General features: G+C 35.2%; 1 protein-coding gene across 1 annotated transcript in view; it reads right to left on the reverse strand.

Annotated features, from left to right (window-relative positions):
- Iqub (IQ motif and ubiquitin domain containing) overlaps positions 1-13,014 on the reverse strand; it is a 56,930-nt gene that overhangs the window by 25,711 nt on the left and 18,205 nt on the right. The window contains exon 7 of the mRNA XM_076853537.2: positions 4,903-5,078. Coding sequence (XP_076709652.2) covers positions 4,903-5,078 — 176 coding nt within the window. The remainder of the gene's footprint in view (positions 1-4,902; positions 5,079-13,014) is intronic.

Raw genomic sequence — 13,014 nt, forward strand, 5'->3', positions numbered from 1 at the left:
ATCATGTTCTTAAATTGCTTCAGAAAATGAAGCGTAATAAATTCCATTTAGCTGCCAACAAATGAGACAGCACAGACTCTGGGACAGAGGAACAGAAGAACAGCAGGAAGACGCATTTCAGGGAAGGGAAGGTGGAAAGATAACAAAAACCTTGAGAGCAGCAGGCCTCCACAAAAGAGAAGAAATGGCCACACTGTGAGAGTGGGCTTTTTCTTCCTCCTAAATTAATTCTCAAGTCCCTAAGGGCACAAAGCAAGCACAAGCTTAACCCCTCAAAAGCCACTGGGTGGTGATCAACCTTTCTTTTATACAGCAAAGGGGTTTTATTCATCCACAGAGACACCCCTGTTTCTTGCCATGTTCACAAAGAGCTGGATGCATTTTCCTGTCCCATTAGCTGCTGGGGACCTGAGAATGGAGAAAAAGCATTTAAATGACACAGCTGACGTGAATTGCAGTTTCTTAAGCTTGTGGCTATAAGAAGTGGTGTATGAATCAAAGAGAATCAAAGAAATAAATGGCCCATACTCTAGGGGAAACCTCTTAGAAAATTCAAATGATCTCTTGTTGCAGAGTGGGTAAAGAGCATCCAAGATACATTAGAAACCAGCTGATGATTTTTCTTTCAAATTTCTTGACCTGAATTTCTTCACCTCTGTCAACCTATAGGCTTTTAATATCTGACAACCTGTGGAAGTCAATGTTTGGTGTGTTAAAATTACAAATTATTTAATGCTTTGAAAAATATTTAGAGTAAGTCACTTAGCAAGAATAAAAACTTATGGGGCTGGTGTTGTGGCTCAGTGGTAGAGCACTTGCTTAGCATGTGTGAGGCACTGGGTTCCATTCTCTGCTCCACATATAAATAAATAAAATAAAGGTCCATTGACAACTAAAAAAAAAAAAACTTAAAAAAAATTGAAAACTGAGCATAGAAACTCATTATAACTTACTTGGTTGGATCAATTTAAAATCATATCATTCATTATTCAGAGAAATTCTATGTTCAGGATAAAAAGATAAAACATAAAATATTATTTCAATGGACCACAAAGTATTTGGACTCAGTGAATTTAAACTAAAACCAATACATAAAGTTTTATTTTCTGAAGTTATTTCCAAATTATAAGAAAGCAAATATTTCTGTTTCTGTTTAAGTATCTGTATGTTATGATGCTAAAAAATGTAGATCTGAATATTTGTAATATGTCTCTGGTTGTTTGTTAGTTTTGACATCTTGTCTAGCTTCAAGTACTAATTTTAAACTATTTTTCTTAGCAAAAAAAAAAAAATCCCATAGAATAAGAAGTTACTTCAATGAACATTTTTTAAATCAACACCAACTCCACCTGAGTATCAGAGACAACACCAGGCATAGCATGGGGGAGGTGGACAGGAATCTTGTATAAGTATTTACAACAAAGATTTTATAAAATTTATCTTGCTTTTTAGATGTTCAGTATGGCAGTATATACAAAAAGATAAAACTTATTTTGCATTAGAGTAGCACCAGATTTTTACTTTACTGCAACAGGCTAAAAGTCACAGTTACTCTGTATTTCCAAAGATTATGCGATTACACTGGGGATTGTTCTCAAGTGTAAGTGTTCCATTATATGGTTTTTTCTTACCCAAAATAACATTTTGGTCAAAACTAGCTAAAATGGACACTGCCTCTGAACTTAACCTGGGAATTGAGAACAACTGGTTTCTCATCTTGGGTGTCTAAAGGATTAGAACTCCAATTCTGAAATCTGTGACCCACAAGAAACCTTCCTTTGATTTCTTGTGGCTAACATTTAAATCTTTCCCTCAATTTTCTGGTCTTTCTTCTCTGGGGTACCCTGCATCAACCTTACATGAAAACCAGCTCACTTATCTGGTTCTTTCTCCTCTTCCAAAACAACAACAAAATAAATCAAAAACTTCCTATTTTCCTAACACACAGCAATTCTTTATATGCTCAGGATTCTTTAGGACCTAAAATTCTATGTCAAGAACTTATCGAGTATTAAAAAAAAAACAAAAAAAAAAAAAACAGGTCTTCCTTCCTCACAGGAATCCTTGTAAACAAAATTTCTCCATTTTTTCTGCATTTTAAATGAAATTTACATAAAGAGCTCTTAACATGCTATTCTTCGTGAGAAAGGGTCAGGGTAATCAACTGGCTCTGAAGTCACTTTTACATGTTGGGCTTTGACCCACTGATGAATTCTATATAATTTCAAAAAATGTTTAGAGATGATGCTTTGGACATGGGGACTGGAACGTGAGACAGTCATCACATAAAGAGGAACAGGCATTGTACAAGTATTTAGAACAGCAGAATTTCCAGCAGTTCATAGGAAATTGAAAGCAGCAATGATAGCACACATGGAACATCTTGGAGATGGACCAGCCTCAAGTAAGAAAGGATAGGTGCCACCCATCTTCCTGTCCCCTAGCACTTAGAAACCTCCAGCTCATGGAAACACCCATGTTGCCTGGATTCATGCTGTTCTCTCTGGTGAGATTAATGATCAGACACATCAGAATAGTTTCCAGAGCTGAAGCTTGGATGCAAGTAAGAGCAACCTGGTAAAGGAAGAAGTTTTGTTTGAAATATGACAATAAATATGAGTATTACAGCTTTCCCTATGGTAGAGTCTTCTTTCTCAGAATAAAGATATTCAAGAATTTTAAATGACAGAATCTACATAATTTCTTGATGATGTTTGAAATGTAAAATTGCACACCATTATATCTGTTCCTTAGTTCTCCTCCCTGCCATTCTCCACAAACATTTCTTGATACTGTGATAAGGAATGTACTAAGACATAAGGATACAGAGATGAAAGACATCTCCTGCCTTAAGAAGTGCAGAATCTAGGAAGAATTCAGACATTCAATAGAGACAGCAAAACATGGCCACTGCAAACAAAGACAAAGGTGAGACAGAGTCCCAGGACAGCTAGTCCCAGTGCAGGCTAGTAGGAGAATCAGATCCTCTTTGGAAGAAGGGACATTTGAGCCCGTTTTATAGGGTGAGTAGCTGGCTACTACAGAGGAAGGGAAAGGATGTTTCATGTAGAGGCAAAAGCATAATGAGGATACGTGGTCCTTCTGGGGACATGCAAGTAATTGAGCATGGCTGGGGCAGTGTTTGTGGTGACAGGGAAACAGTGGTTGAGGGAGATATCACAGATCATGAGAAGAAGCACTGCTCTCTCAGGGCAATGGGGAAGGACAGGATCAGAGGTGTGTTTAGTGAGGTCACTATGGCCCTGGTGTAGATGTTGGAGGAGGCAACTGAGAAGGTTAGACTAGAGGCAATAGTCCAACTTGGAAACATAAAATAATCCAGGTCAGAATAAAATCCAGAGTCCATCAAATAAGTGTCAATTTTATGGACAAGAAAGGCAAGGCTTATCTTGTGACATTCTCTCAGGAAAAATTGGGTGGCAGGAAACTGAAGCTGCTACCCCTCTCCTTTCCTGTTCCAGGAGGATCCGAAGACTCACAATAGCTGTGCTCCAAGTCTTTGCCTGTGTGGCCTACTTGTTACAGGCAAGGTTATCAGGATGCCACAACAGAGTCATTTCTCTGTACTTAATGATAGTGAGTCAGAAAGAAAAAAAATGCAGAATTAAGGAGATATTAAAGTAATAGAAATAAAAGAGGTTTGTTTGTAGCCAGATGGGGAAGAAAGAACACCAACCAGACAACTGTCTAGAGCAAATGAGTAGATGATGAAACATTCCTAAGAAAGGTTATACCAGTGCTATAGAATAGGATCTGTATGGAGGTGAGGAGGGTAAAAAATGGTGAAATGATAAGACTTAGGGTTGCTACTTCATTTTGAGGTGCACTCTTGAGGTATCCAAGGGACAACGCTAGTAGGAAGCTGCATAGATAGTTTGAAAGCTCTTATGGGTTTGGCCTGGACCTGGAACTGTAGCAAAAGCCAAAATAAACTGAGATCAAATAGTGTATAAGTAAAATAAGAGGAGGTCATTTAAAGTATATATATATATATATACACAAGCACATATATATGTACATATATACACATAAACTTTATAAACTATATAGATAAACTATATAAAGATAAACTATATATAGATAAATTATAAATAAATAAATAAATTATATATATATATATATATATATATATAGAGAGAGAGAGAGAGAGAGAGAGAGAGAGAGAGAGAGTTTTTAAGAGCAAATGTTCTCAAAAAATAAGAACCACAAAACTAGAATCACTACAGGCTAATCTCTTGGAGAAATTCATCCTTTTCTTCTGGCTGGATTGGCTTTTAATTGTTTGGAAAGATCAGGTTTATAAAAGGAACTGTGTTACTATGGAAACAAGCTATTCAATATCAAACAGGCAGTTTGACCACAAAAGGGTAATTACTTTAGTTTTCCCCTTAACTGAATTTTTTCATGGTTTTCAATAATCATAAACCCTTTGGGTCAGTTGATGTTATAGTGAGCCCCAAGTAAGACACCAGACTTGAGTTATTTTCCCCAGGCTGCTTACTATCAGAGTACCCCAGACCCTGATGTTCTGTGATTTTCATACCATGCATTTCACCAGAGTGTGCAACTTATCTACTTCACACAGCCAGCCTAAATTTAAATGAACAGAGACACAAGGAAGGTGTCGCCATCTTTTCCTTCATGATCAAATTTCTTTAGTTAAGAACAAGTTCCTTTTGTGTTACTTATCATTCTTTATTCTTGGCTGTGACTAACATATACAGCTACATAAGAATTAAGTATATAGAACTTAAAGAAATAATCCATCAAAATGCTAAACAAAATTCATGCAAATTCTTACAATTCTGTCCTTTTAAATCATGATTACACATTTTTAAACTCCAGATACATTCATATTGAAATAATAGTTTCTTCACTAACCTTATTCAAAAAAGCTTGTTTTTCTGATTCCTCTCTTTCCAAATAAGCAATGGATCTGTGTCTCCCAATGGAAGCAATTATCTGGGTCTCTTTTTCCAAAAGTTCACACAAAGCAGCCTTCCTTTCAGCTCCAGTGAGACACTGGTTAATCCGAGAAAGTTCTTCTTGGTGCCAGACTAGAGGAAGAACATGAAAGACTCTTGAGTTGTTAAAATCCCGTATCTTTATAAAGCAGTTTCTAACCATCACATCCTAACAAAGGGTATTTATTTTTGAATCGATTTAAACAAAATCATACATGAATAGAATCATTCACATCATACACCTGATGGGTGGAGGGGGAAAAATGTGCGGGACTAAATGGAATCGGAGAGACTTAAAACAATAAAAGTAGAAGCAAAAAAATAGAAGCCAAAGAAAATCAGCATAGATGATGTCCAATTATGCCTCCAAGTATGCATTCACACAGGGTCAGCATCAAAAAAATATGTGGCAGCCAGGAATGTGCACTGCTCTGCTTCCCTTCAGGAGGTGCTTGTCAGGAGGAGTGGGGGAGCTGGGAGTTCCAGCACTTAGGATGTGCCACAGTGCTAGAGCAGAGGCCACATTCTGTCCACAAAGATGTCCATGACTGTGAACTCTGAGGGAGCCAGGGTCTGGCTGTGTCTGGTCAACAGTGGACTTTTTTGTTGTCACATCAGAGTTGACCATTGGATGGGCTTAGATTTGCTCAGGCCTGTATCACGGAACCCCATCCGTTTTCCTTCACTCAACTTCTACAAAGTGTCAGATTTCACAGTAATCTAAATATTCCCTATGCCTTCCCCTCCTCCCCTTTATCTCTCACTTCTTACCCCATATCTTGGTATCTGCTTCCCTGAGGATCTAAAATAACAAATTCATGTAGAATTGCTGACTTCAATTATTGCCCTCATTCATTTACGTACCACTTTCCCTTTCTTCACAACACCCTAAATTACAGCAGCAAATGTTATAAAGTAATTGCATTTACTCTACTCACATTATAAAAATATTTATATTTTAAAGCATTGTTTACTGTCAATAAAGATTGTCTATATGACATATATTCCAAGACCAAAGCATAAAATTCAAAAGAATGATATTTTAATAAACTTATTTTATCTAAAGAATAACACAGAATCCTCAATCTAAAACATAAAATGTAGATTGCTAGGTCCTACTTCAAAATTAAATCAGAATTTCTGATCTCAGATATATACAATTTAACAAATGTTCCATTCAATTTTTTTCTTTTCCTTTTTGTTCTTTTTTTTTTTTTTTTTTTTTTTGGCGGGGGCGTGGGGGAGGGCGGTGGTAACCATGGATTGAACCCAGAACAGCCTAACCACCCAAGTCATATCCCCAGACCTTTTCCTTTCTTTATTTATTTTGAGATGGGAACTCATCCAGTTGCTTAGGGTCTTGCTAAATTGCTGAGGTGGCTTTGAACTTGCAACCCTCATGCCTCAGCTTCCCAAGTCACTGGGATTACAAGTGTGTGCCACCAAACCCAGCTCCATTCAATTCTCATACAATTTGTGAAAGAAAACTTTTTCATCCCACATTTCAAAAATATCAACCTTATTTGCATTAACAGAGAATAGGGTTGGAGATAACCTTAGAAATTAAAATGTTCTGGGGCTGGGGATGTGGCTCAAGCGGTAGCGCTCTCGCCTGGCATGCATGCGGCCTGGGTTCGATCCTCAGCACCACATACAAACAAAGATGTTGTGTCCGCCAAAAACTAAAAAAAATAAATATTAAAATCCTCTCTCTCTCTCTCTCTCTCTCTCTTTTTAAAAAAAAAGAAATTAAAATGTTCTGTCCTACATTTAAGAAACTAAATCCTGTTTCCATAAGAACAGAATTTCTGCTTTTCTTTCCAATTATCACCACCCAAAATCCCCAAATTTTTACCATTATGTTTAACAACTTCCTTTGTGAAGACTCTTCTTGACATTATAAGATTATATTCCCTTGTCTTGTATTAGATAGGATTCAATGAAATTTATGTTCCTTCCCACTGTAATTGCATTTACTCTACTCTCATTATAAACATATTTATAATATTTTAAAACATTGTTTACTGTCAACAAAGATTGTCATATGACATATATTCTAAAACCAAACCATAAAACACAAAAGAATGATACTTACTCATCAAGTTTCAGGGATACTTCAGAATATTGAATGTTCATGTAAATTTATATAACTAGAAAATGTATTTGCCTTCTATTAAAATTTCAGATTTATTTTAACACCAGCATCTCTGTGAAGTAGAAGATAAATACCAGAGGCCATAGTGCTGTTCTGGGTCCTTCTTTATAACCACTGCCTTTCATGATATCTAGTTTACTAGTTTTATCAGTATTTCTTTCTCCTCTCAAATTTCAACTTGAAATTATCCTGATCAGGTCAAGGTGTTGCCAGTCATGTTCTTTATAAAAACCCATTCTGTCCTTTATCAGGAATACATTATTCAAACACTGAACAGCTTGATCTGTCCAGCAAGAAGATCTGTAAATTTAAAAGCTAAATTATGCTCAGCAAAAGAACTGTAAATTTAAGAGTCAAGTTATATTATGGAAGTCCAGGAAATATATGATTGATGAGTTTGATATTTTAAAGTAGCTTTATGACCAGAAGAACTTAAGAAATATGACAAAATCTGTATGGCAAAAGGCAGTTTATGAGTGAAAAGAAAAACTGCTTGCTGGTGGAAATAATAACCAAGAATATTTATCTTGTAGGATTATATAGATGTTCCCAAAAAGCAAATGAAAATTAAATGTTAGTAAGCCTCTTTTATTTCCCAGTGTAACACTAGAAACTTTTAGAACCTATAAAAATATAGGCCACTAGGTCATTATTTAAGCTATCCTGGAAACCTCAAATAGGAGCATACTACTCTCCCGCATACAGACTTATATCCTGGATAAATATGCAAGAAGACAGACACACTATAACTGTTATTTTCAAATACACCTAAATTATTGCCATTATATTTAATAGTAAACAATCCAACCAAGTTAATAATGGACCTTAATTTCAATAAAATTCTTCATTAGATGAATTAATAAATCTATAGGAAGAGATAGAATATCCCAATAGAAAAATAGCATGTCTCAAGTACCTATAAGGAATATAAAAACACAGGACAGAAGCAGCTGAACAAAACAGATTTTGTATCTGATCTGATAGTTTCCAAAATTATACAGAGAAGACATATGAACACAAGAAAGTCTTCGCCTTTCATAAAATATATGTTCCCTAGGGATAATAATAAAAACAAAAAATATATAAGATGTTGTATTAGTTTGCTACAGCTGCTGTAACAAAGTACCACAAACTGCAAGGTTTAAAGAATAGAAATTTATTTCCTTATAGTTCTGCAGGCTGTAAATCCAAGTTAAGTTGTTGGCAGAGTTGATTTCTTCTGAAGCCTCTCTTATGAGTGTCATTGTCTTCTAGTTTACCAGATTGATATCTAGTTTACTAGTTTTATCAGGGTATTTCTCTATATACATGTCTGTGCCCTAATCTCCGCTTCTTATAAGAACACCAGTCATACTGGATTAAGGCCCACGCTAATGACCTCATATTTTTTTCTTAATTACCTCTTTAAAAGAACTATCTCCAAATATAGCCACACTCTGAGGTAAAAAGGGCTAGGACTTAAATTTATGAATTAAAGTGGGGGGATGCAGTCTCACATTATAGCACATGTCAATGCCCATAAATATTTTGAAGCAAAATATATTAAAGGATTTAGTTCATTTGAAAGAACAAACTTATTTTGTTCTAAATGGACATTATTAGACAAATTACCTAATCTTCAGTCTGAAGTTCAACTATAAAATTAACTGCTAATATTAGCATCTAATATCCATACTCATTCTAAATTTTCTAAAATTTAAATGTATAATTTCTAAGCAAGAAATAACAGACATACAATATTTTATCCACCACTGGCATTCTATATGCATATGCATTTTAAAATTCTCCTCACAAATTATAAGCCTAAATGATCTGAAAAAAGTCAATATGTGCCTAACAAGATTTTTAAAACTACAGAATATGGGCAGAAAGTTATGATTAGAGAAAATGGAGTAAAGGTGATATTTATGTGACACAGTAGCTAAGAATTATCAAGAATTCACAACAATCACAGATTCTTAGGTTCATGATGTAAAAAAATTCCAAGCAGGATGAAAATAAATAAGTGTAGGCAAATTAAACACATAATAGTAAACAGATGACTATCTAGAAAAAATAAACCTTTAAAAATAATGAGGGAGAAGCATAAATCAAATAGGAAGATAACATATTTACACCTAATGATATCAATCATCACATTTAATGTAAACTGTCTAAATATTTCAATTAAAAGGCAGAGAGCATTAGGTTGGGCTTAAAAAATAAGAACTATGCATATGTTGCCTACAATAAACACATCTTAAGTATAAAGAAGAGGCTAAAATAGCAAAATGTAAAAAGATATACCATGCTAACAGTAATCTAAAGAAAGCTCTAAAGTGCATATCGATACTAGGCAAAGTATACTTCATAGCAAAAAATATGAAAAGCAATAAGGAAAGTTATTTCATAATGTTAAAAATCTCAATTAATCAATAGGAGATAGCATTCTAAATGTTTATGCATCTAATAAGAGAGATTCAAAGTAAATGAAGCAAAATCTGATGGAACTACAAAAAAAATAGAAAAATCCAATATTGAACCTTGCTATTATAGGCTGAGATGTTAGTATTCCTCTCTCAATAACTTATAAACAAATAAAGGGGAAATTAGTGAATATATAGAAGATTGTAACACAATTATCATCCAACCTGACCTGACATTTATCAATCACTTTACCCAACTATAGCCAAATGCAAATCATTTGATTGATCATAAAAACAGAGAAAAGACAAAATTACCAATAGTGGGATTTAGGTGACATTACTACAGATCCCACAGGTTACAGGTATTACAAGGATAATACTGAATAATGTTAACATTTTTATGGTAATAAATTCAACAACTTAGATAAAATTTTAAAATTCCTTGAAAGACAAACTATCAAAGCTCACCAAAGGATATACAGAACACAAATAGCACTGTATCTTCCAAGAAATTAAATGTACAATTTAATTTGTTTCCACAAAGAAAACTCCAGGCCAACATGACTTCACTGAACTACAGACCAATATCCCTTGTAAATCTATAAGCAAAAATTCCAAACAAAACCCTAAGCAAATCAAACTTGACAATATATAAATATAATACTTCATAAGTAAGTGAAGTTTATCCTAGGAATGCAGTGTTGTTTTAACATTTGAAAATCAATCACTATGATTCATCATAACCACAGCTGAAAAAGAAAAAGACTATATGAATGTCTCAATAGATAAAGAAAAAGCATTTTACAAAATCCATCATCCATTCCTCAAAAGCACTCTCAGAAGGGAACTTTCTCAGTCTGATAAAGGACACCAGTGAATATCTATTTTAAGTGACACTTAGTGGTGAAAAACTGAATGTTTTCACCCTAAAATCAGCTTGGATGATTCAATATTGATAGGAAGTGAATATTTCCTAAATTGAACTCTGGATTCATCTCAATCCCATACAAACTCCCAGCAAGCTTTCTAGTAAAAATTTACAAACTGATTCTAAAATTTACTTGGAATGCATTAGATGTAGAATACTCAAAACTTCCTTGACAAGAAAAACTCAAGGGATTAAAATTCCTGAATTTTAAGTTTCATAAAACTATAGTAATCCAGACAGTATGGTGTTGGTGTTTAGACTAATGGAGCAGGGTAGAGAATTTAGAAATAGACTCATAAATAGGTAGACAACCAACTTCCCACAAAGATGAAAAAAGCAATTCAGTGGGAAAATTATGTCTAAAATCAAATGTTATTAAAACAGTTTAATTTCCACATGCAAAAAAAATAGGTAAGCTTGGAAATTCCAGGATTTAAAGTAAAACAAAGATATGCTCTCAACCATTCCCATTCAACATCGTATTGAAAGTCCTTGTTAGCTGAATAAGGGAAGCTAAAAAAAGAAAGCATACATATTTGTCTTTATTCACAGATAACATAATTCCTAAGTGCCTATATGGAAAATATCAAAGATCCAAAAATTAAGTCCTAGAATTTAAAAGTGAATTTAGCCAAGTCTGAGGATACAAGATCAACATACAGAGGTCAGCTGTGTTCCTTATACTAGAAATAGACAATTGGAATTTGAAATGTAAAAAAGACCATCATTTAAGACAACACCAAAAAAAAAAATGAAGCCATTGTGTGTAAATTTAACAAAATATGTGCAAGATCTGTATGTTGAAAAGATAAAGTCCTGGTGAAGAAGTCAATGAAGAATGAAGCAATGAAAAGATGTACCATGTTCACAGGTTGGAGACTCAATATTTTTAAGATGTCAGTTCTTCCTAGTTTTATCTATACAGTCAACACGATTCCATTCAAAGTTCCAGCAAGGTTTTTGAAAATATCAAAAGGTGACTCCAAAATGGAAGTGGAAATGGAAAGTCAAAAAACTAGAATAGCCTAAAGAAAACCAAAACATGAAGAGTCACATTGTTTAATTTCAAGATTAACTATAAGATACAGAGTTAAGGTACATGTATGTGTGTGAGTGTGCACATGTGCACCATGTGCACGCACACACACAGAGAGAACAAAATAGAGTCAAGAAATAGATCCATACAAATGCAGTCAACTGATTGAATGTTTGTGTCCCTCTGGGGGGTGGGGAGTCACATTTTGAACTCCTTATCCCCAAGGCAATGATATGAGGAGGTGGTATCAGAAGCCATTCTTGCACGTGATTTGAGCTACCTCCCTGGCTGGGTGTGAGGCGCTTAGACAAGCTGTGTCTGAGCCTTTCCCACCCTTCCCCAGGTGTGAGGGCTTGTCCGTGTGGGGGTGTGATTGACCACTGACCTGAAAACCAATCACTGACCCTGACCTTGGAATGCTGTCCCCCTCAACCTTCATTGGATGGAATTTTCCCCTGAATTTTTTGTTCCCCAATAAAAGCTCACTCCCTGGCGTTTTTCTCTCTCTCTTGCTGGCCTCTTGTGTAAACCTCGCTACCGCATCAGGTGGCTAGAGGCAGGAGCTGGGAGGAGCCGTCTCTGAGCTGGGCAAGAAAAAGGTAAATTAAGAATCATGTCTCTTTAATTTGAACTCACTAGTTAATTTCTATGTTGTGAACCTCTATTATGAAGCTAGCGTGCAGGTTGCGTGGCTGAAGGTGGGTCGTTTGAGAGGTGATCAGATCCTAATGCTGACACCCTCATGATTAGGATAGTACCCTTATATATAGAACAGGCCTAAGCACTTTACCCCTCTACCACAGTGAGAACACAGCAAGAAGGCACCATGTGTGAACCAAGAACAGGGCCCTCACCAGACAGCAAACTCTAAAAAAATAGCTTTCTGTTGTTTATAAGCTACCCAACAGATAGTATTTTTTACCACAGACTGAATGGACTAAAATTTTGATGAAGATACGAAGGTGACTCAAGGGAGAAAAGACAATATTTTCAACAAATAATATGAGAACAATTGGATATTCAAAAACAAAACATTCAAAAAAATTAAGCTCAATATCTCATGTCTCATATAAATTTAGTTTGAACTGGATTGTAAATTTAAAACATTAACCTATACAATTCCAGAATAAAACAAAGGAGAAAAGCTATGCAGCCTTAGGTTTAGAAAGTTTTTAGACACAAATACTAAATGCATGATCCACACAAGAAGAAATTAACAAATGGAACTGCAAGAAAGACTTTTGCTCTGAGACAGATACTGTTAAAAGAATGAAATAGATAAGCCAAATGAAAGAAATGCAAACCTGCCCTGGAGGTTGTGGAAAGGATATCTTCTTCTGTGTGACTCAGCTTGATGCCTGTCCTCATCCCTAGCTGCTATTTCTCCTCTGTACTTGGCTTGGGAGATGGGTAATTGGGAAGGTGCAGGTCTTACTTGGATAGGTAGATTCCCACTCTGAAGACCTGAAAGATGGCTCAAGTTCATTCTTCTGAGGCTCTTCAGC

This window comes from Callospermophilus lateralis, chromosome 1 (assembly GCF_048772815.1).
Source record: "Callospermophilus lateralis isolate mCalLat2 chromosome 1, mCalLat2.hap1, whole genome shotgun sequence".
NCBI classification, from domain to species: domain Eukaryota; kingdom Metazoa; phylum Chordata; class Mammalia; order Rodentia; family Sciuridae; genus Callospermophilus; species Callospermophilus lateralis.